This window comes from Equus caballus, chromosome 2, assembly GCF_041296265.1.
Source record: "Equus caballus isolate H_3958 breed thoroughbred chromosome 2, TB-T2T, whole genome shotgun sequence".
Classification (NCBI taxonomy): domain Eukaryota; kingdom Metazoa; phylum Chordata; class Mammalia; order Perissodactyla; family Equidae; genus Equus; species Equus caballus.
Window position 1 is genome coordinate 62,077,644 of NC_091685.1, and position 24,776 is coordinate 62,102,419.

The 24,776-nt window shown below is 49.7% G+C and overlaps 1 protein-coding gene across 8 annotated transcripts; it reads right to left on the reverse strand.

Moving 5' to 3' along the window:
* Window positions 1–2,990: 2,990 nt before the first annotated feature.
* On the reverse strand, window positions 2,991–24,152 carry STMN4 (stathmin 4). 8 transcript variants are annotated; one of them, XM_003364473.5, is made up of 8 exons: window positions 23,868–24,009; window positions 10,490–10,580; window positions 9,297–9,392; window positions 8,543–8,623; window positions 7,906–8,114; window positions 6,826–7,017; window positions 6,087–6,140; window positions 2,991–3,899 (listed from the first exon to the last, which is right to left on the reverse strand). In XM_003364473.5, exons 2-7 carry the CDS (start codon window positions 10,500–10,502, stop codon window positions 6,120–6,122), a joined length of 612 nt encoding a protein of 203 aa, XP_003364521.1. In that variant the 5' UTR covers window positions 10,503–10,580; window positions 23,868–24,009; the 3' UTR covers window positions 2,991–3,899; window positions 6,087–6,119. The 8 variants fall into 8 exon arrangements, with proteins under 8 accessions (XP_003364521.1, XP_014593310.1, XP_014593312.1 ...); XM_014737824.3 differs by having other exon boundaries at window positions 7,906–8,135; XM_014737826.3 differs by lacking the exon at window positions 8,543–8,623.
* Between the last annotated feature and the right edge of the window lie 624 nt (window positions 24,153–24,776).

A 24,776-nucleotide genomic window follows, 5' to 3' on the forward strand; every position in this document is an offset into this window, starting at 1 on the left:
GGACTCAGAAGCCAAGGAGAGAGCACAGAGGCCTGAGATGGATCAAGGAGCAAAGACCAGAGACCCGCAGAGCGCAGGAGCTGCATTCCTGCAAAAGTCAGTGTATATTTACACTGGGGTGGAGGTGGGAGAGAGTTCGTGTTTATGTCATAAACACGTTTCTCATTTACATTCAGAAGTGGAGCGTGATGTGGGACGTTCTCTTGGTGTACATCTAGCTCCAAAGAAAGCGCTGCGCCAGCTCCATGTGTTAACCAAAATTGCTGCCGCACGTTTCCAAAATGCCCTCTAGGGGGCGGTACTTGCCCCATTGAAAACCACTGGTTTGGGATTGTGGGATTTAGAGTATGCCTTTGTTACTCTGCCCTTCATTGGCCCAACTTCCTCACCTTGCCACATCGTCAGGGGAACCCCAAGAGCCCTTTTCTTCATGTACCCTTCCTGGAAGATGAATTCATTCATTTCTGTGGCTGCAGCGACTGCGCAAAGTTCATGGCTCCCTCGCCCACATTAACAGCCTGGTCCTCCTGCCTGCCTCTTCTCTCTCTCTGCTAAGGTCTGCTCATCCTTAAAGGCTCCGCTCAGTGCTGTCTACCTAGTTACAACCTCTCCAATGACGCCAGCTGACAGCAACCTATCCTTCCTCTTGCCCTTGGAGATCCTGCCAGTGCTTTAGTTCTCAATTGGACAGAACTCCTCAAACTGTAGTCGTGATTCACCCGGAGAATGGTTAAAACCTAAACCTAAAACCCAGGGGACAGCTTGTCAAAATGTAGGTTCCGAGGCAACATCCTCAAAAGATATTTCTTTGATAATAAGGCTGGTCATTTATTTTCACTTACAAACATCCAAAGCAAAGAAATGAACATTGTAACACATTCTCAGAGGGATTTTGATATTAATCGAAAATTGAAGAACCACTGCCTTGGTCGTTTCAGGAGTGCCCCACATGTGTGTCTCTGTTTTGTAGACTCTTTCAATCTTGGAACTGCTTTTTAATGTGTGGAAGCTGGCCTCGCGCTGAGCATATAATGCAAGATTTCAGTTTTCAGTGTCAGGAGCTGGGGATCTGGGGACCCAGGGAGCGTCTTGGTGATGGGTCTTAGTCTCCTCCATAATCTGGATCAGCCGCCTCAGTTTTTTGATATGCGCAGTTGATAGTATTTTCTGGGTTATATTCAGTGCTCCGGGAAAGTGCGACACAAATGAAGCTTCTGGACAAGAACCCTGGCCTTTCTTTCAACTGGGCTGCTGCCCCTAATCCCATCCTGTACAGGATCCCGGAGCCGCCACCGCCTGGGACACAAAGATTAATAAAACTGGTTCCTATTTGCAGGAACTTCAAGCCTAAGGGCCAGCCCCGGTGGCCTAGTGGTTAAGTTCGGCACGCTCTGCTCCCACAGGCAGGGTTCAGTTCCTGGGGGTGGAACTACACTACTCACCTGTCAGTGGCCATGCTGTGGCCATACAAAAAAAGTGGCATGGATGTTGGCTCAGGGTGAATCTTCCCCAGCAAAAAAAACAAACAAACAAACTTCAAGCCTAATAGATGAGAGAGACAGGTAAACAAACAATTTCACAGTAATGAAAGCATATAAGAGGTACAGAAATATTGGTGGAGTCAAGGAACTTAATATCTGAGCTGAGTTTAGAAGAATGTGTAGGAACTAATTCAACCAGGCAGGGAAGAGCAACCTACACAAGGACACTGCATGCACGAAGGATGGAGGCGTGAGTCAGTGCAGGTTATCAGGGCATGAATGGTAAATGCCGGCGCTTGGTCAAAGAGAGTGGTGGGAATGAACCTTCCTCCTGGCCTTGGGCATTGCAAAGGAAGGATGGAGGCACTGGTGGGGTAAATTTGTGAGGAAGGACCCTCAGTTGAGGCCACTGGTCTCCTTTCTTCTCAGAAGCAGGCAGTTCTGGATGGCATGGCCACAGCCTCTCACTTTCTCGAGCACAGCAGCTTCCTAAAGCCCCTTGGACTGGAGCTCTGGTCTCTGGGCTCATCCCAGGGCAATGACTTTCAAAGTGACTGCAACCCCCACTAAGAAATACATTTGATGTTGTGACCCAGAACACACATACTCAAATATAAAATTGAAACACAATTTCCATAGAACAATACTTCCATTATTGCCTGTGATCGCTTTGATATTTTGTTTTCTATTCTAGCCCATTTTTTAAACATTAACCTTGGGTGGCACTCACTAAGCTGCTCTCACAGGCCAGGGAACCAAACCCGCAGTTTGAGAAGCACCATCCTAGGCTCATATCCTAGTTTGGAAGTGTCGAGAAGCAGTAGAGTACAGTGGCTAAAATCTTGGACTCTGGGAGCAAACTGCTTGAATTCAAGTCCCTATTCCCCAACTCATTATCTGTGTGGCCTTAGGCAAGTTTATACTTCGGTTCCCTTGTCTGCAAAATGGGATAATAAGAGTGCCTACCGTCTGGGTTGTTGTGAGGATTGTGAGATTATATACATATAAAAGCCCAGAAAACTGTCAGACATCTAGTAAGCGCTGTCTAAGTGTTAGCTGCCGTTATTATTATCATCATCATCACCATTATCATCTCTGACTCCTCCTCCTATCTCATCCTAAATGAAGCTCAGTTGCGGTACCACTGGTGGTGAGGGGCAAAGGCAAAGAAAGCCATTTATTTACAAAGCTGTACGAAACTACACAGGGGGTGGGGCAGGGTGGGGAGACGCTGGGTCCCCATCTGCACGGGCTGCCCCCCCCACCCCCCCACCCCCCCACCCCCCGTCTACACGGGCTTCCCCCGATCCTGTTGCAGGAACGAGGAGGAGGGAGACTCCTTTCCTAGCCATGACTCAGTGTCCTGGAGAAGGTGACAACTGGGTCTGAAATGATCCCCTCTGCTTTCTACTCACAAATATTTTATTCTCTCACTTTTTGTGACCACCTAGAATCCCATACCCCCAAAGCAAGGAGGATTTCCTTTTTACTATACATCTTGGAACCATATTAGAGTGTCAGTTCATAGAAAGGAAGGTTGGATTTATTTCCTCATCAATTCAGTGCACTCAATCCAATAGCGGACAGCCCACAAAGGGGATTTTGAAAAAAAGAAGAAGGAAAAGCAGAAGCAAACTATGTCAAAGTCTGGCATGCTTCCACCCACCTCACCCAGCACCTCAGATGCACTGACGGTCAAAGTAAAGAATAAAAGGGACACCTGAAGGGTGTGGAAGCCAAATCCAAGAATATTCGCTCAATCACCCAAAGGACAAATTCAGGAAATAAAGGACTGGAGCCTTGGAGTAAATGTTTCATTGGTCATGATGATCAAAAGATGATGGTTAACACACACACACACTCAGACCTCACCCCACCTGTTGTGAGCAGAAGCCACACCTCCGGCCCCACCCCCACCCCTGCTGGGCTTCTCCTGCCCTGCCCTGCAGCCACCCCTCCACCCAGGACTCTGCCCTCCACTGGGAATTCTACTGCCCTGTTTTCAACTGCCCTCCACACGGGGCCTGGACGCTCACTGGGAAGAAAAGCCGAAGACGCCCTGAGTCTGCGGTGGGCTGGGTTGCAATGTCCATGAGTCCTTCTCCATCTCCCCTTCCCAACCTCTCTCCTCCTCTCCCCTCTCCCACCCCGTCATTGTTCCCCAGAAACAAATAGGATGGCTTCGCTGGTCAATTCTTTACATGTACAAACACCAAAAGCAGAAGAAACGCCCCGGCCACCCCCCTCCCCCCAAACCCCAGTGCTGGGAGAGCAGCCATGGCAGGCGAGGCTGCCTCGGGAACTGCGGAGCTGCTGGAGCTGTCCGGCTGTTCTGGAAACTTCTTTGGCCTCTGGGCTTTACCTGGAGGCCTCTTCCTTCAGCTCCTTGTTTTTCCGCACTTCCTCGGCGTGCTTGTCCTGGGAGGGAAGGGAGGGAAAAGGGCAGGTCACACACGGCTTCCCGGGATAAATGCAGGACGAGGGGCAAGAGAACCAAGGCAAAGAATGGCCGCCACAGGAGGAGAAGAGCAGGGTCTGCGAAGGCTCCTGGGAAGGGGCAGAAGGTGGCAGGTGAGACCAGCAGGAGGCAGGTGTGTGAGCCTGTTATGAGGCCCCCCGGGAGCTCCTGGACTGGGGCCAACCTCCCATGGAGGACCCACCACCGTGACCCCAGGGCCCACCAGCCTCTCCCTCCGTCCCCAGGCTGTCCTGGCACTTGCTGAATGCGCTGCTGGACTTGATACAAGGAGCAGCTCAGTGTAGCTGCTAGAGTTGCTGGTAGAACAGACAGGCCTCATTGAAGTGCCCCCTACACACTCAGGCAACTTCACTGCTTTTACTTCTTGTCCGTCTCCTTAGAGAAAGTCGTCTTAACCCACTTGGTGAAAGATGAGGGCTCTTAAAGTTTAAACTGACAGAAGAATTTTGGAAATGTTATCCAACTCCAAAAAGTGGACTTTCTTACCAGTGTTGTGAGAGGACCCTCTTTTGTTTTACAGCGTAATGAAACCAAAAGATGGGAAATGACTTTGAAAGCCCCCCAGCTGTGTGACCTTGACCAGCTCGCTTCACCGATCAGGCCTCTGTTCTCTGGTCTTAGAGGGAGGGGCGTGGATGGGAAGCTCTATCCCTCTAGAAGTCTGTGATTTCAGCGTTCCCCTCGAGGGCTTCTCACGGTCTGCCGTATTGTGCATGAGTCTGGCGCATGTTGGACGGTGACCTCCTTGTGGACAGGGACCGTGCCTTTTTCTTTGTTATAACTCCCACTTCCCACTGTGGCTCCTTGCGCATAGTAGGTATTCAGTAAATATTCTCTGCCAGACTGGCATCGTCACATCCAGATATCAAGACAGCCTGGTGTAGACCCCCCGAGGCAGTCCAGGTTCCCAGGATGTACCTTAAACTACAGATCTGTCCCTGGAGATGCCCTAGAACTTTCCACGGCCCTGGGGAGAGTGTGGGGAGTAGTGTGTCTAGGGCAGCGGTTCTCAACCTTGGTAAACGTCAGCGTGACCTAGGAAGCTTGTTCACCGCAGGCCTGCAGATGCCATCCCTAAAGAGCTGGGTTAGTAGGTCTGGGGGGGGTCCAAGCATCTGCAGTTTTAAACTTTACACCAGGTGAGTCTGGTGCAGATGGTCAGCGACCCACACAAACGCTGACACAGAAGGCATTGTTGAAGGTGTCCCTGGCCTGGAGCAGCGCAGAAACCACACACCCGTCTCTCCTTCTACCTCCTGCCTTCACCCTTGAGCAAGGGAGAATAAGGGTCAAGATCCCGGAGGAGTGAGGCCCACTCAAATGTCTGCGCTGACATCTTGTTTCTTTGAATCTTACCTCACCTCCAACGCTATTACTCCAGAGTATGGGCCTTCCCAATCTCTGCACCTCAGAATCTACCTCCATTCCCAGGTGAGCCCACGGGGTAGGACCCTAGGATTCTGGACTCTCTCCTTGACCTCCAGTAGCCCCTCTCCGACGAAACACTGGCAGGATTGTTGTGGGCTGGTCTCCCTGAGACAGATGTTGAAAGAGCCACCTGGACTCGTAGCCAAAGAGCTGGATTGTAGCCCCAGCTCCACCACTTAGTAGCTGTGTGACCCTGGGCAAGTCATTTAACCTTCTCTGACATGGTTTCTTCACTAGTCACATAAAGATAATGCCTATCTTGCTTACCTCGTGGACTTGTTGTGAGGATAGGGGTATGAGGAAATCAAAGTGTTTTGCAGGCTTTCAAACACCGTCTTACGGTTCTTGCCTCAATTATTTGTTGTGGGTTTGGCCTGAGAGCCCATGCCCCATCCTATCCCAACCCCAGATTTTTTTCTGCAAGAGTTTGCTCCAAGCCATCCCTGAATAATTGGAGAAGACTAAAATCAGACCCAGATCACTTCCCTCCCATGTGACACTTGGTGGAGGCCGTGCTGCCGCTAAAAGGATGGAGTGGGTATAAGAGCAGAGGGGCTGCCACATGCTGGCCAGCTGCAGGGCCTACATAACATTCAGATCCCTGAATGTTGAAGAAACCAGATCTTTCTAGTATCTGTGGCCAAGGGCCTGAAACTCTAGGTGGATGGGCAGGAAGGATCGGGGACCACGCTGCTCACCATGGGACGAGGCCACCGATCAGGTCCCGGGAGTCACCGCGCAGCAGGCGGCTCCTGGAAATAAAACACAGAGCTGGAGCTCTCCCAGGAGCTGCAGGAGAAACTGGGACGGCCTGAGACTCAGGAAATGAGGCCAGCGTGTTCTCAGCAGGATGGGCTATTATTCTGCTGACATGTGAGACCAACCCCAGTCTCTCACGTTTCTCTTATTTAGGTGACACCATTTGGTTTATTGACCAAAGGTAGCCTATTGGAAAAACTCGAGACGCAGTCTATATGAAGACGGGTGGAGAGAATCATGTTTCCTGGTCAATGGGCAACTCGGCTCATCCTATCCTTGGCTTAGAGCCAAGAGCTCAAGTCCTCATCTTTCATTAAATCCAATCAGTCCATTCAAGGATGGAGCCAGGAATGTACAATTGCTTGCTTATCCATACTCCCTTGCATGAGGCAGGCTCTCTCTAGAAGATAAGAGGTCTAATGTCCCTAATACAATGAGAAATTTCAATTGTGTAGCTGTGCAGCATGTCCCCCAAGGAATTCCAAAGCTCGGTTCATGTTTCTTGCCTATGACTTCCCAAATCATCCCTTGGAACACTCTAAGGATCCAGCCTAACGAAAATATCCCCATTCCTGCTCAAGGCTGCTTGCTCCCTGAAATGAGACATAGGTCTATCATACTTGCCGTGGAAGCAAGAGAGTGTCCCAGGAGTCTCCTCTCCCATCTGAGTACGCCTACCTTCTCTTGCAGCCGTTCCAACATGGCGGCAAGGTGGGCCTCCCGGTTCTCCTTATTGGATTCCATCTTCTGGGCCAGTTTTTCCTTAGCCATCTTGATGAAGTTGTTGTTTTCCTCAATGGCTTTTTGGATCACCTCCCGCTCGTGTTCTCGCTTCTCTGCCAGGTGCTTCAGGAGCTCAGCTTCCTGGTACTAGGACAGCACAAAGAGGGAAAGAGGCCCTTGTGGGTGAGCATGCTGGGTGTTTATTTACCATCATGACTTAAGAGCTCCACACCCAGAACACATGCCTCCCTGAGCCTAGTTCCTGGCCTGCTGGCAGGAAGCAAGGACCCTTCTGGTTTCTCCTACCATAGCCTCAGTTGCCTTTGTCTCACTGCCGTCATACATTCGTTAATTCATTCAAAAATACTAAATGACTATATACTATGTGCCAGACATTAGTCTAGTAACTTGGGAAAGAAAAAAGTCTAGTAGAGATGAGACATATATAACTCTGCCCCAGACTAGCATGTGACATATATCATAAGGGGTAGAGAGAAAATGCTCTAGGAATTCAAGGGAGGAGAAGATTATTTTCTGCGTGAAAGATGAAGAAAAGTTTACACAGAGATGGTATCATAGTATCAATAGGAACCATGGAAGGCACGTGGCGGGGCGGGGGGGTGGGGGGTGGCTGGGGGGGTGGCGGGGGGGGGTGGCGGGGAGGGGCGGAAATACCGACCATGACCTTCTTGCCCCTCCCCCAACTGAGGATCCCTTCCCTTAATTGTCTAGCCTTTCCCTAAATCCTTAGTGTTTGTCAATGTCTTGTTCCTGTCACTGTGCGTGTAAGGCCACCTCTTGGAGGTATGTAATGCCTATCCCTATCCCCTAGCCAAACTGTAAGCTTCTAGAGACCGGGGACTTCCACTTCTTTGTTTCCCTCAGTGGTGCCTCATTCTCTGCCCTGCACATGGGAGATGCTGCCTAAATATCTGTAGGTTGGTGGTGACCTGACACCAGCTCAGGGCCATCACCTGTCTTCTCCAGCTCCCTCCACCTCATACTGAGATGGAGGGAAGAAAGGATGGCACTTACCTTCCTTCGCTCCTCAGCTGCTTCTAGTTTCTTCTGGATCTCTTCTAGTGATGGGTCTCGCCGCCTGGGTAGAGAGGCATTGAACTCGGGCACCCCATCGAAGGAGGGTGGCTTCAGGATGACTTCAAAAGACTGGCCCGAGGTGCATTTGTTCAGCTCGATGACTTCCATGTCAGAAATTACACACCAGTTCAGGTCCACTGTGTCTGCTGCAGAGAGCAGAAAAGGGGCTGCTCACCCCCGAAGACTCCATGGGCACCCAGAAAGCATGCGTTACATGCACACACACGCGGGAGGTCTGGGGTCCCCAAAGCAAACCAGTAACCAGGGTTCTGGGCCTGTCCTGAGCATGGCACCTAGGGTCATGGGCTCTGATGGGGCTGGAGGAGTTGGTAGCCACAGTAAGGTCTCAGGCTCCACGAGCGGGGGTCTCAGGATCTATGAGATCTAATAACGGCTGAGCAACTGCTGCTGCTTTTGCTGCTGCCACAAGGCTCCTCTCGTAGGTGAGCTCCTGCTGGAGCGTCATCAGGTGGCCAGCAGGGTGCATTCACCCACCACCCACCACCCCTCCGCTCCTCAGCCCTCTGTGAATCTGATGGCTCGGCCTGTTGACACCTCTCCCGCCCTCTCCTACCCTGCTCTCTTCTTTCTCTCCAGTCAGCACTGTCTTTCCGCTGGCTTTGATCTTTTCTCCTACACTGTCTCCCACACCAGCCTAAACAGAAAAAACAATCTCAGGTAACCCAAGCACTCCCACCTCTCATTTCCAGACCAAACCCATCCCTTCCTTTTACCCCCAGGAAATTGAGAGGTGACCTGTTCCCCAGCCCCCCTAATCAGGACATGGCCATTCAGTGCTCCCCACTAGTGTCTTGGGACATGGCGTCCTGGGACTCTGTGGCAGGTCCCAGGCAGCATGGCTATCACAGAGCCTCCTTGGGGGGACCCAGGGGGAAGTCCTCTTCCCACCTCTGGACCCTCCCAGAGCATTCTCTACCCTTGACTGAGGAGCCTTGGTGACTGTGGAATCTAGCGATTTGCGCCACATCTTGTCTTCGCTTCTAGGCTACATGTTCCCTGAGGGCGAAATCTGTCTGCTTAGCCTCTTCGTCCTCCACAGCATCCGTTTGTTAAACAAATGCACAACAGCTGAGATCAAAAGCACTCTGAAGAGTGTCTGATTCAGACCTTCGGCTGCTGTCTCAGTGTCCAGGCCCCACACCTGCCTTCACACAGGGCTTAGACCCTCAGAATCAGCCATGGCGATGCCACTGATTCCGGGAAAGGAAAGGTGATGCGGGAGGGGAGTTTCAGGAAATTGCTGTACTCATGGATACAAACCACAGGAACCCTCCAGCAGTCGCTCTCACATTGAGGCCCTCACTTACCTTCATATTTGTAGGACGACTTATTCAGGGGGTCGGCCAGGAAACAAGAGCAGAACAAAGACACCAGTGGGAGCTCCTTCATCTTCTCTTTGTAGGCTGCGAAAACACCCGGCACATGAAGATGGTGACCACTCCTAGACTTAGAAGCCAGCATCCGTGCGAGTCAGGGTGCCTGAGCAATCAGGGGTCACCGGGCTCCACAGAGGCACCCAAACCACCCAGGCTCACCCCTGTCCGGGGATCCAGCCCCCTTAGCTCTGAGTGGCCCTCTTTTGGATTAGTCTGTGTGATTAGGACCCACTTCTGCCCACCTATTAGAACCTGAGCCTTCCAGAGCATCCAAATGACCCCATCTTCCCCCCAGTACCTCGTCTCCCTTTGTGGAACTGAATATAAAATGCCCTCAGGTAAAACCCCAAGCAGCAGCACCTTCATCCCAGCCTGGTACCCAGGACCTAGCTCTCTAGCCACCTGCACTTGCCCAGGGTGTCCATTTCTTTTGCTCCAGGATACAGGAAATCCACCCTCCATTTTACTCAAAGTACTCGGCAGTGCTCCCCTGAAGGGTGAAGAAGCTCACCACCATCTCTCTGGCCTTGCGCCTCACTGGGTGGCAAAGTCAGGCTGTGAGCCTCCCCTGGCCTTCCCAGCACAGGGGTCAAAGCCAGAGGGGCTGCTGTCTGTGAGGCCTGGAGCAATACTTACCCCCCACCCCCCACTGTCTAGTCTCTCTGTGCCTGGGGAGGCTTTGAAAGCCAGGAGGTCACGGTTAGAGCTGCTGTGTTGACGTGCAGCCCACACCACCAGCCCTGGCCCTGCGCTCCCAGAGCAGCCCCCCTCCACCCTGGGGCCAAGGCCTCTTGTTTGAAGCTCAGGCTCCCTCGGCACTCAGCTGAGCCCCAGCGCAGCGCCCGGGTGCTTCCCCACTCATGTACTTCTACAAGCTGAAAACACAGTGAACTGCAAAAATCAGGCACGTACATTGTAGAAACTTTTTAGGAGCACACGCAGACAAGTAAAAGGACCACAGCTCAGCTGTGATCCCACCAACTGTCTAGAGAGAACTTCTTCTAACCCTCAGGTGTACTCCTGTCCACCTTTTCTTGTTTTCTGTGCATCTGTCAGTACATGCATGTGTGTACAACAACACCCGAGGCTGTGGTGCCCATCATATAAAGAGGTTTTGTACCTACCAGCGAGGGTCATGTTTTCTGGAATATGAGAGATGAATCCAACTAAAAGTCACAGAGTAGGTCTGTCACAGCTCAGGACACTGTCACGAATCTGAGGAAAAGAGAGCATTTTACCCCTGACAGGTTATTCTCGTAAGGAAGGTCTCTACACAATTGGGGCAGGAGTCCCAGGAGGCACCTCGGCTGCCCCCACATCCAGGCCCTCTCCACACCCACTCTCCCTTTCCCCAATGCCAACCACTGTGCTAATGATGGTTTCATAACTGATTTCCTAAGGCCCCCTAAGTGTGCAAAGATGGGTTTTCCCAAACTGTGTGGATCAAGGCTGTTCGTCAGTCTGCCTGAGTAGCTCAGTGGCCTGGCCCAAAGCCAGGGTTAGGGTGAGAGACAAATCCTAAGTCAGAATCACCTGGGAGGTGGTCATGAAATAGCTATGTGTCCTGAATTTCTCCCTGCACCCACCCCAGACTTTCTCCCTCAGCCCATTCTGCCATGGGTGAGAGGGAATTGGATAGAGCATGTCAGAATACCTCTTCAGATCCCCCTTACTCCCTTCCCCCAAAAGAACCACTGTCCTAAGCACTCCTTGACCCCATTTAAGACAACCCTGACTATGAGAAGGGACGAACATTATTCAGGAATGATGTCATCACGTGTTCAGTGCAGAGACAGAAATCAGCACGCAGGATTACGGCGGGGGCACAGTGGCAGGGCTCCATACACAGCAGGAGGCCTGGGGAGCCAGCAAGGGCCCCATGGCATTAGCAGCGCCTGAACTGAGTCTTCAGTGATGAGTCAGAATTAGGGAGGAGATGGCAGAGAGGGCATTCTGCCAAGGGAGCAGCACACACAAGGGCCAGTGCGAGAAAGCTCAGAGTCTGTGGGGATCTGAAGCTGGTTGATGCTGGGCCAGGAGTGAAGGAGGAGGGGGAGGTAAAACAGGAGAGGCAGGGAGGGAGCAGAGCAGGGAGTGTCTGGGGGACACAGGGCAATGGGGCTCCACTGAAGGCCACTATCTGACAGAGTGAGGAATGCCCAGCAGCGAGTGTCTATCATGGGGACCACTTGATCCTTGGCCACTGTGATCGTTAACTTCTGTGTCAACTTGACTGAGCTAAGGGATGCCAGGATAGCTGGTAAGACATTATTTCCAGGTGTGTCTGTGAGGGTGTCTCCGTAATGGAAAGTATTTGAGTCAATAGACTGGGTAGAGATGGCTCCCACCAATTTGGGTGAGCACCATCCGATCTGTGGAGGGTCCTCATAGAATAAAAAGGCAGAGAAGGCGAATTTGCTCTCTCTGCTCGAGCTGGGACCTCCATCTTCTCCTGAGCTCCTGGTTCAGGCCTCCAGACTGAGACTGAAACTACAGTACCGACTTTCCTGGGCGTGCAGCTGGCAGGTGGCTGAGGGTGGGACTTCTCAGCCTTCATAATTGCGTGAGTCAGTCTGTTATAATAAATCCCTTCTATATATCTCTATATATCCTACCATTTGTTTCTTAGGAGAACCCTGAACAGCCACCCTCAGTGGTCACTGTGCCAGCGGGGGGTGGCATGAGCCAACACCTTCACTGCCTGCATCTTCACAAGGCAGCGGGACTCAGAGACTGACTTAGAATCCTTTCCTTTCTTGATGAGGTGTTTTTCCCTCTGGGGAGCAGAGTCCACACTGACTGGGCGCGGCAGGGGAGCCAATGGGAGCAGTGAGCTCAACTCTGGCTTTAGGGCTAGACCAGTGTGAAGTCAAACAGACTTCACCTCTCTTACTGGCTGTCACCAGTCACTTCACATGTCTAACCTGTGCTTAGTTCTGCACAGAGTTGTACAAATTAAATGGGAAAAGGATGTTACGGCATCCAGCAAAAACAAGGTGCTTAATAAGTGTTAGTTTCCCTTCCTCTGACTTTTCATCAGAGTAGCTCCCAGGTGCCACACACCTGCTTTGGAGTCATCACCTGTGGTCCTCACCAGCCCTGCAAGTAAAGGCTGTGGTTGCCGTTTGCAGATGAGGAAACTGATGCTCAGAGGGTTCATGTGGCATGCTCAGTGTCAATCAGCTAGAAAGTTAAAGAGCGGAGATTTGAAGCCAGGTCAACCGGCCTGCAAGCGCTGTGCTCCCTGTGGTGTGTTCGTGGTCTTCTCCTTGTTGTGCTTTGGAGCCAGAGGTGCCCCTTTCACGCCACTCCCGAGGCAGCACAATGGGCCTCTCTCCTCAGAGTCAAGCTGATCCTGACAGTACCAGTGAGTCCGTAAACAGGGAGGGGGACCGAGTGCCTGGATGCGACATCCCTGGTCATGAGGCTCCATTCTACACAATCTCCGCTCATGACCAGGCTGATTGATGAGGGGACTGGCAGAGTGAGCGAGCCCTTGCCAGGACAGGGGGCAGCCTCAGAATTGAACCTGGGTAATGGCTCAGAAGTGGAGGTCCAAACAGGGGAAGGGGAGGCAGAGAAGGAAACCCGGAGAAGGAAGGGCCTTAGCCGGCTTCTTCTGTAGGAGCTGGTAGCTGTAGTCAGGGACCGTGCCCCTCGGCCTGAGCTGGGGGTGGTAATTAAGACCCTCCCCTCATGGAGCACCTTACACATTACAGTCCTTGGCACCTACGTTACATCAGTTGATCTTCACATGAGGCTGGGCTAGGCTGACAAGGCAGGCAACATCAGCTTCACTTTCAGACAAAGAACCTAGGGCTCAAGGAAGTTATGACTTTCAGCTAAGGTCACACGGCTAGTAGGTGTAGAGCTGGGTCTAGGATCAAGACCTTCTGACTTGTAAGCTCTTCCCTTGTGGTCAGTGAAGGAACTAGATGGTACTTGCTGTTCCTCCATGGTCCTGTGGACAACAGGGAAGCCAGTCTGGCCTGAAGACTCGTGTGGAAGATATTGTGCTATGCTAGGAGTTTTAGGAGCAGGACGAACCAAGTAGGGAAGACAGGTCAGAGAGACAGAGAAGGAAGACCAGGGCAGGGAACAGGAGACATCCAAGAGATGGGCAGTGGTATGCACAGCCAAGGGATTTGTGACTGAGAACTCTTGATTTCACAGGGTTGGAGTCTGTATGACTAAAACTGCATATTTTACAGAATCTACAATGTGACAAATGCTTTCACTTTAATTGTCATGATGACTTTGTGACATAGAATTACTATCCCTATCTCATAGATATGAGGATTGAGGCTCAGAGAGGCTAAGTGACATTTCCAAGGTCACTCAGCATAGTGGGTTGGATGGTGTCCCCCAATAAGGTATGTCCAGATCCTAACCCCTGCAATGGAATGTGACTTTATTTGGAAAGGGTCTTTGCAGATTTAACTAAGTATCTCAAGATGAGATCATTCTGTATGATCTAGATGGTACCAAAATCCAACAGCAAGTGTCCTTAGGAGACATACAGAGGAGAGACCCACAGAGAGAAGAAGGCCATGTAAAGATGGAGGCAGAGATTGGAGTGGTGCAGCCGCAAGCCAAGGAATGCAGGGAGCCACCAGCAGCTGGAAGAGGAGAGGAAGGATCCCCTCCCTAAAGTCTTTGGAGGAAGTGTGGACCTGCTGCCACCTTGATTTTACCCTTCTGGACACCAGAACTGTGAGAGAATGAATTTCTATTGATTTAAGCCACTAAGTTTGAGGTCATTTGTTACAGTAGCTGCAGGGAACTAACACACTCAGTAAGTGACAGAGCCAGGGTTCAAATCCCTGATTCTCTCGCCTTCTCTCAGCTACCAGTGTCTACGCATGGTCTGATGTGCTCCTCAAGATAATCTGTGTACACGTACCTGTGGGTACGTGGGGCCCTTATACATCCTCGTGCCAATAGTCATGTCATTTCTATTGCACTCAAGACCCAAAAGATGTTGCTGCCCATGGGACATTCTGAGAAAGGATATAAGGGAGTAGCAGGGAGGGCAAGACTCTTCTGGAGGACCCAGCAGTGCAAAGGGGTCCTAAGCCATTGGGTGGTGGCAGCCACTGTAGGGAGGCTAGCTTTATCCCTAACTGACATCCTGTGGCATCCTCATTGGATGGGGCCAGTCACACCCACCTCCCCAGCACTCAGCCTGGCTGCGTGAGGACTCTAGATTGTCTTATGAGTTGAACCCAGATTGAACACACATCCTTCGGAAGATCTGGTTATGCTAACCCATGGCCTGGAGGCCCTTCAGAACAGCTCTTAGGCACCTGTTCTCCCATCTTAGACACCAACAACACAGGCCACTCTCCTAGGCATGTCCAGTCAACCAAGGGCCCACAAACAAGCCTTAGTCTGGATGCCTGGGCCCTACAATCTTCTCATGGTACCATGGAATCTGTTAAATGGCTTGGAGGTTTGGGTCATGTCATCATGCCACTGCAAACTACCTGCAACAGAGTGGGGCCACCAGGCCTATTCTTGGACTGACAGAGAGGGGCAGTAAGGGATGTTATTGCCCAAGGTCAGAGAGGACAGAATGTCAGGAATTCAGGGAGGCAAGATGAAGATTGAGAAACATTAGAGGCCAGAGAAGGCATGAGGCCATGAGGTCAGGCCCATCAGTGGGAGAGTCTGTCCAAGACATCAGACATCAGAGCATCATAAGGCAAAACTCCATGTTGAGGTAAATATGTGGCCCCCCTAGAGACTCCTTGCATGTCTTCTGTTAAGGCAGAGGCCAATCCCAGGCCTTGGATAGCCCCTAAGGAAGACCAAGAAACTGACCACATGCAGTGGTAGCAAAGATCAAGGGGCCCCCAACCGAAGGCCGATGTGTCGCAATCACTCAGCCAATGACCACAGACCCAGAGCTGGAGCTCAGGAAGCAGCCTCCTGCCTCCGCCCAGTGCTCACTCCCAAGCACTGTCGATGGGTACAGACTGGTTGGTCAAGAGGCAGGGCTTCCTTGGGCAGCCCAGCCCCTGTGCTGTCAGTTATCCTTGTAGCCTAGCAGGTGGTGAGAGGACTCAAGCTTCAGATGACAAAGGTGAGAGTGTGATGGGGTTATTATGCAATTCAGGCTCTGCAGTGCCTCTAACCTTGCAATAGATTTGGAACTTGACCGCATGCTGGGCGTGTGGACTGGGTTTATTGGGGAATGGAGTAGGCCCACTAGGCTGCGTGCAGGATGCATTGGGATCAATTGCTAGAATGGGAACGAGAAGATCCGAGACCTCCAGACCAGGGAAAATTTGTACTTTATTTTCTATTCATTAGGAAGCCACTGACGTCTTTTGAATAAGGAGAGAGAGGAAGAGTTGATGCTGATGATAACAGCAATAATAATAATAGCTATCACTTCTTTAGCACCTGCTTGGTCCCAGGAAAATCACAGACATTATCCCACTTTATTCTCTGAGGTTCTTTTATAATGAGAAAATGGAAGATCAGCAGAGTCAGGTTAATTACACCAAGTTATACATGTAGTAAGGGGCGGAGCTGGTAGTTTCATTCTAAAGCCCATCTCTGTCTTTTGCTTATACCCCTAGTGCAAAAAGATTCTTCTGGCAGCATGATCTTGGGGAAGAGATTTGGAGGGGAAGACTGGAAGCTGAAACTAGGCACAGAGTGATGAGGACCTGCCCAGAATGAGTTACGCCCTTCTGTATGCATCCGACCCAGTACTGTTTCCAACTGTTTGCAAACTGATCCACACAATTCCCCCAGCTCCAGCATCTGAGAGTCTTTGTATGGAAAATCAAGTAATCACACATTTTTGTTGCTGATCTGAACCATTAACATAACTGGTAAAATAAATTAGTTAGCGATAACCCCACCAAGCAGAGATCCAGGCCATCAGGAGAGGAGGTAAGACGCAGAATGAGTAAGTTTTGATCGGGAGCAGGGCAGCTGATAGTGAAGGCCTAGAATCAAGGCTATTGACTGAAGAGGGATCTCATGGTGACATGGTGGCGGGAAAAGATGTCTAAAGTGAAGAGATCAGAGTCCCCCGGTTCCCCTCGAACATCAGAATGTCCAAGATGAAGAGAACGGGCGATCCTTGGCTGGGGGCTCTCACCCAGAGGAAATACTAAGGCTCTTTGATGGCCACTGGACTGGGGATGCTACAGGCACTCAGTGGCAGGGCCCGGCCAGGCCACACATCCTACGTTGCACACAACAATCCCACACGACGAACAACTGTCCCTTCCAAATGCCAACACCTTCCTCCCCGGAGACCTGAGATCCTAAAAAGTCACATTGAGTTGGTGGCAGAGATGAGACCAGAGTCCAAGCCTCTGGATTCCAGTGTCAGTGCCCTCCCCCTTCAGGCCCATCCTTTCCCTCCCCCACCATACCAGAATCGAGGGAACAGCCCACACGGGGGCTACCAGAGCAGCAAATATGAAGACAGGGATGCAAAAGGGATGTCATAGCAGAAGGACTTTTCTTTTCCTGAGGAAGATTCGCCCTGAGCTAACGTCTGTTGCCAATCTTCCTCTAGTTTTTCGTATGTGAGCCGCTGCCACACACGGCCACTGACAGACAAGTGATGTAGGTCAATGCCCAGGAACCAAAGGTAGGCTGCCAAAGCAGAGTGCGCCGAACTTAACCATTATGCCACCAGGGCTGGCCCAGAAGGACTTTTTTACATGACCAGAAATGGTGACCCACACTCCCAGGCTTTCTGTAATGCAGTCAATGACTAGGAGCCAATAGAGAAGAGCATCAAGCTCTCAGATGCTGAATGGCCATTTCCTGGGTGCACACCTGAACTCCTGAGATGCCTCTGACTGCCTACATGGCCAAAGTGAGCAAGCATTTTATTTGTCACTGCAAGAAATGCCCAGACAATGCCATCAGGATGTGTTAAATCCCATGTGGACTACTTTTGAGGGATAAGAAGCTAATGCATATCAAAGTGATTTGAATAGAGTGGTCCCTGGCAGGGTGCTCAGAGATGATATAGGAACTCTGGCCTAGAATTAGGGCAGGGAAGCAATGAGTTCTGACCCCGGTACCCTGACCACAAGCAGTACAGGGAAGTAGCTCTTTAGATCCACACCTATCATCAGGCTTTTTAAAAGTCCTGTTGAATTTATATAATTACCTGAAACAAGCTGTATGAACCACCTGAATGTCATGGACTCATATCATCTCCGTACAGTAACCCTGGTTGTTTTATGCTGATCAGAAGTCTCTGATTGGCAGCCCTATGCCTTATTTGGGTTAAAAAAAAAAGGAGATAAATTATTTTTTCATGAATGTGGTTTTTATTCTTTCCACAATGTTTATTGAATATTTAATTCTGTGCCAAGCCCTCAGCTAGGTCCTAAAAAAACCACAGGGGTTTTTGATGATGAAAAAGCGAAATAGGTCCCCTGGGTGGGAATCCAGAGCCTCTGGAAGTTTTGCAGCTGCTCTGCTGGCCCTCAGCAATCCTCTGGCAGTAACATGTACCGTGTTGTGAAGGGAGAAGGAGTGGGTTTCAGAGCATAGGCCAGGAAAGGACTAGTGAGATGCACAGAAGGGAACTGGGCCATGCAGAATGGTGCATGATGGCCTGCCTGTGGGGAGCTGACGCTTATCTAACTCCCACCCCCCAGTTTTGCCTCTGAGGGCTTCAAGAGGAAGAGATGGTGGGAAATGTGGTCAAGAGAACTTCTAGACAGTCCCTAACAGGCTCAGAAATGCAGCTCCCGTTGTGCTTCTAGGAAACAAGGAGAGGTCACCTGTTGGCAAGTGGAGGGCTCCAGGGCCCTAAGTGTGAGGGACCCCGCCTAGTTGTGACAGTGACGTTGAGAGGCGAGCCAGAGAAGGAAGATTGAGTCTGGGGAACAGACAGCCCCAAACATCCACAGTGATGGCGCTTTCTGGGCTATTTTTATTTTCAATTTAATATGTACAGAGGAATCAACATATTAGAAGTCAAGTTCAGGGGCCTGGACTTCCATTCAGTGTCACCAGATGGAGTGCAAGGCACTGTGACCCAGGTACTGAGCGAGGTCTGGAGGTCAAAGCACTTGGAAGCCTCAGCAGACAGAACGAGCCCTCGTAATCTCACTCCCAGTCACGAAACACAAATATCTCGTAGTGCTTTACAGTTTGCCAGGCACCATCAAGTGCATATAGCTGCATTCTATATTTAGAGCTTTAATTACAAACACATTAACATCATATTTCAGAACATCTATGTGACAGAGAAAAGAAATCCCTGTCATCTTGCTACTTTTTGCTGTTGGCACTTCCTTCTAGTTTTTTTTCTATGTCTGTTATTTTTACACAGTTGTAACCTGAGCATATATATTTTATCATTTCATTCTCTTCAAATCCTGTGAAATAGATACTATTATACCTATTTTACAGATGATCAGTCAGGTAAGAGACTTAATTTGCCCTAAGTCTTATAAGTAGAAAATGACAAAGATGGGACTTGAGCCAAAGTCGTCTTCCATCCAAGTGCAGCTGTTTCCAGTAAAGTTCCGTGGTGCATCCTCATATCCAAGGCCAAGTGTAAATGCAAGTACGACAGAAGACTGCCGAGGCGAGCGGTTGAAGGGCACACGAAGGCTTGCCAGCTCCAACCCTCCTGCCCGTCCTGAGCGGCCCCAGTGCTTACACTTCTCACCGTTAAGCTCACTGCTGCATCAGGCCCTGCCTCAGAAAGTCCCTGTTAAAATGCACACACGTGACCTACCAAGTGTACTAAATCATTTTCATGTCAGTGCAGAACAAGCAATAGACTCATAGACATTTCCAGGTGTCAGGCTCTCCGGCCATAGATGGGAGGAGCCTAGGAGATCTTCAGTGTTTCCATTTCCCACCCCTTTTCAGATGAGGAGACGGAGGGCCCAAGAGGTCCAGTGCCTTTTCCAAGATTAAGTAGGAGAAGTAGGACCACGTTTCTGGCCCACATTTAGCTACACTAAAGGGAGAGTCTTATCTTTTGCAATATTACTCTTGTTTTCCTTGTTCTTTCGTTCTCCTCCAATGCTTTGTAAGTTTTACATCTTGTTTTTATCTTTAAGTCAAAATCATTTCCATCTTTATTTCACTACAGGAAGAATGAAACAGTATCTAATTGTTTTCCTTGTGTTGATGAAAGCTTTAGCAGACTTTTACTTCCTCACACTACAAACCTTCTGATTTCGTCGCAGTGATCTGGATTTTTCAGTTCCGGATTATGATTACTGATTTCTTTCTTACATTATTCATTCAATAAATATTCATTGAGAACCTACTGTATGCACTATGCAAGGTACTAGGGAGGAATACAGCGATGCATTTAATAGACGGATTCCATAGCCTCAACATAGTCGCCATTTGCATTCAGCTTTATAGACATGTTAACTATAATTAGACAATGACTTTAAATTCTAGTGTTTTCTTTCTTCATGACCATTATTACTATCATAAACTTTTTTGGACTTGACTCTTTAATTTGATAAAATTTTTTGGTTCGCTAGACTACTTCTGGAGTAATTTTTTTTTCCAGAAAGGGTTCATGGAATACTTGTTGAGTCCTTACATATCTAGTGTGGTGGCAGGTGCAGAAGATAGACAGATCCATCCCAGGATCAACAGTCAGTTGTGCCTGGACTGTCAGCAGACAGAGCCTATCCATCTGCCTCCACAGACTTGGTCTGAACCTTGCTCCCTACCTGGTCTGGACCTTGCTCCCTACCTGGTCTGGATTTCTGGGCACCGACATGCAAATGATCCACTGGAACTGCATTCTGCCCATCCCCTCCCCGGCTGGTCTTCCACGCTGGAGGGAGCACTCAGCTCCTTTCTCTGGAGCCCCATTCTCTGGTTTGTTTTCTGAAGTCCCAGGTTGCCTGTGCCCTGTCATAACTTAGACCAGCCATGCCCAGGCTCCCACCCCTTCTGATCAGTTCTGCCCTCTGGCCTCCTACCATGTGCCTCTGAGAGCAGGACCCTAAGGGAGTTTTAACTGATGGGAAAGACCAGTGAGGTTTGGTAGGGAAGAAGGATGGCGTGTGTCCGGGGAGGCGGGCGTGGTGTACCTATATCTGTGTGTCTTGCTGTCTTCCTGGTGGGACTAAAAATGTAAAAACCTGAAAAAATGCTTTTTAAAATGGCAAGAGATTTTTTTTTTGTCCTTGCTCTTCCCCAAAGAAAAACAGGAAAAGTAACCTTTTCCAGACTATCACATCTCTAAATATAGCAAATTCTAATTTAATAAGCAAACTAAATTATACATGATGCATGTTTATTTCCCAAGCCTAAAAAAACAAGGAGCAAGAGAGAGGGAGGGAGGGGGAGAGAAGGAGGGAGAGTGTTTGGTTCCCTACAGGGCATCATAAAAATTAAAATTTGCATGTTTTATAATTTTTCCCCAAAATTTCTATCTCCCGTCCCAAAAGAATGTCTCATTTTTACCCACTCATGACTTCAAAATATCTGGGAATTCTGTCTCCAAGTGAGAATCTCCAGGTCAGTAGGAAATAATATAAAAATATCAAGAGGGTCTAGGGAGAGGATATCAGGGCTTCAGGAAAAATTAAGCCTTTCTTTGGTTATGATCTTGGTTTTTTAAATATTCAATTATTATTTAAAGTCAAGAACATAAAAGTACCGAATTTTCGTGTTCTTTCTATACGGTTGGTGTAATGTAGACACTCCTTCTCTCTTCCCTTCCTTTGCTGTGACCCTCTTTCCTGTTCTTCTACCTTGTTCTCTGGGTGTCAGTTCCTCAAACTTTATTGCTGTATTCTAAGTTTTATTAGTCTGCCCATTTCTCTCCCATAGGGCAAATGTGGTTAAAATGACCCAGTCAGGTGAGAGAAGGCAACCAACCTGGCTAGGCCCTGGGATTTCTTTTACTCCACCAAAGTGAAATCTAGACATTAAATAAAAAATGCAAGACACTCCCACCACCCCCCTGCCAGCGGTTCAACAACCTGCTCAGGAGGGACAGCATTAGACTAGGCCTCTCTATCTTTGCTGCGTCCTTTAGAAGAAGGTATCTCCCTAAAGAAATGTAGTTTTCCATTTAAAACAAGACTCCTTGGGTTGAGTCGGACTTTGGGCACTTATCTTGTACCTGGTAATAGGGACACAGGAACGAGACAGTTCTCCTTGCAAGAAGTTCAGAGTCTACAACATGGATGAATCTTGAGGACTTGATGCTAAGTGACATAAGCCAGTCATGAAAGGACAAATGCCTCGAGATTCCACTTATATGAGGTGCCTAGGGTAGTCAGATACATAGAGACAGAAAGTAGGATGGTGGTCGCCAGGGGCTGGGGGAGGGGTGGGGAGTTAGTGTTTAATGGGGACAGAGTTTCAGTTTTATAAGATGAAGAAAGTTTTGGGGATGGATGGTGGTGATGGTTGCACAACAATGTAAATGCAGCTAATGCCACTAAACTGTACACTTAAAAATGGTTAGAATGGTAAATTTCATATTATATATATTTTATCACAATTAAAAATTAAGAAAAAGAAGTTCACAGTCTAATAAGAGTTTTCCATAGGCTAATAGTCTTATAGTTAGAAAGTCAATTAGAAGTCACTTAGCCTGATGTTTCAAAACTTTTCTCTTACTGGGACCCACAACAAAGAAATACATTTTGTATCATGATCCAATATGTATATGTCATGATACTGACATACATATATAGATACATATATATGGTCACTGATACACACACATAACTGAAATATAAACCTAAATATATTTATATCTGTTTATAAATATACTATATATAAATATAAAATGTAATATATTTATATCTATTTATAAACATATTTATATTTATTTATAAATATACATAAGTAAAAACAAGAAACATTATTTACTCTATTATATGGGATGGTGTCTTACTTTTTTTTCTGCTCTGTTTTATTAAAAAAATTACAATCCACAAAATTGATTTCAGAATCCACTAATGAGTCTCAATGTATAGTTTGAAAAACACTAATCTAGACCAATCTCCAATGCAATGCAGAAATCTCCTCTATGGCCACCAGCTGGGTAGTCATCCAACTTCTGCTTGAATGTTTCTGTGATGGGGAACTCACTCCCTACATTGCTCTATGGTGGATCCATCTAGCAGCTGAAGATCCTCACGCTCTCCAAACCCATTCCAGAAACCCTGAGACCTGCTTACAGATGCTCAGGCACTGGTGGTGATAAATGGACTTCCAGGAGGAGTGAAAGCACAGTTCCTAGCAGCAAGCCAGGGGTTTGGGGCGAGCTTGGGGGTGGCCAGCCCCACAGGACAGAGCAGGGTCTCTGAGAGACGCCAGCTCCCTTCCATGGAGCCGCCGCTGAGAGCTTTCCCCGCCGCCTCCTCACTGCTCACTCCCGCACAGTGGTTGTTTCCTCCTCTGACAGATGATCTCATTCCGCCTGGCACCCTGACTCCCTGCCTGTGGAGAGGTTTCCTCCCCGTGGAGGGGGCCTCAGCCCCAGCAGAGACAGATTCCCCCACATTCCCTCCTACCGCCCACTGCCCCGCAGGGCTCCGGCACCACCACTGGCGCCCTCCTACTATTCTCTTGGCCTCGAGACACAGGGTTCTCCCTGCCCAGGGTATTTGGAAACAGGCTGCCTGAATCTTTCGGAGCCTCCCTGGGGTTCTGGAGACCTGCCCTTTTTCAGGACAATGGGACCCCTCCACACCTGACTGTGTCTTCCTGGGAGGAATAAAACAAAGACAGCACCGCCACACGGGGACACAACTGGCCACTGGCCGTCAAACCCCTGGGTCCAGGGGATGAGGAAAGGACAATGCCTAAACTCCTGGGAGGATGGTGGGCTGAGCAAGGAGGGGCCTCGCTCGGCCACAGGCAGGGACCAGGGCGTGGCAGTGTGGCTCCTGCAGTTTGCAGCCTTGCTGCCTCCCGAGCCGCCCAGGTAGGATCAGGTTGACCTCAGGGCGGGGCGGGGCGAGGAAGAGGCGGTGATCTCATTCCATCCTTAGCAGCAAGAGAAAAAAGTGACCCAGTACAGGTAGAGGAGAAGGAAAAGGATGATACAAATGGGAAACGGAGCTGAGAACAGCTGTGGCCGAGAAGGGAAATGTCAAACCCAGAGCAGCTGCTAGCTTGAAAGGGGGCTGGAGGTCAGAACCGGCTCCAGGGGAAGCCGGACTCAGAACAAATCCGTTCTCCCTCAGCAACAAAACATTTTTATGCAGAAAGAACTCACCATGGACATCTGACCCAAGAGACCCTGGCAGGTCCACCCGCCCTCTGTCTCCTGAGCTCAGGAATCGAAGGAGCGTCTGCAGCCCCCTCGCCCCTCTGCTGAGCACCATTCTTCGCCTCACCCCATTTCCCCCAGGATTTGGCAAAGTTTAATCCACTGAGTGAAGCCAATGGTGACACAATAGATTCCAGACCCCTCACTTCTCCTCTCTGCAGCTGCTGTTTGGGTTTTGTTTGTCTTTTGTCTGAAAAGCTTCAAATAATTTGCATTTCATTTCTACTTACCTGCAGTCCAGTTAGAAGCGAGCTGTTCGCCTCCTCACTCCCTCAATTAGTGGTACCCTGGGCTTCTCTCTCATCAGCACCACTGCTCTGCTCTCGGCATGACATCATCTCCAAGCACCGTGATTGGCCAACGGTGGGTTGCCTGGCAATTGGACAGTCTCCTCTGGTGGAGCAGGGATTGCCTGAGTGAGTAACTCTTAGCAGGCCAGGGAGTGGAAGATGATGTCAGACAAACAGCCTGCTTTCCATGCTGCCTGTGGAGCTGGGGAACCAGAGGGTGAGGGTGGGGAAGAAGAAAGAAAGAGGGAGCGGTACAGGAGGGTGGGGGTGTAGGCACAGCTGCAGCTGAGCCGCCCAGCGAGAGGGAGCACCTGGAGAGGGGGATGATGAACGATTTCCAGAGACTTTAGCTTTTTCAGATCTGGGGGTGGGAGAATATGGAATCTAGAGAAGAAATCAGAAAGAACAGATGAATCCTAAAAATAGCTTCCCGGAGGGCTTGGTGTCTATTTGCAGCTCTGTCGGAAGGGCTGGTGGGTTTGAACAGTGACTGGGAAGGCAAGGAGGGGCTGCAGGCACCCTAGCCCCGGAGCTGGGGAGGGTGTCCCACAGGGGTCCCAGGAGAGCAGGGCTTCCCTCTCACCACCTTAGTGTGATGTTGGCCACACCACTGCTGTGGCAACTTGACCAGCACTGGTGGGTCCTCATAGCCCATCCAGCCCATCTGGGCCTTCCAGAGGGAGGAAGACCATGGCTGAAGCTGAGGGTCATCACTAGCCTGTGATTCCTACACGAGGCAGAACCCTGGGGAGAGGATAGGTCATCGTGGCAGCTTCTCTAGTTCCTCAGGGAATGGGGGCAGAGAGTCCCTTGTGAAAACCCCTCGGCCTGCCCACCCTCAGCCAGTCG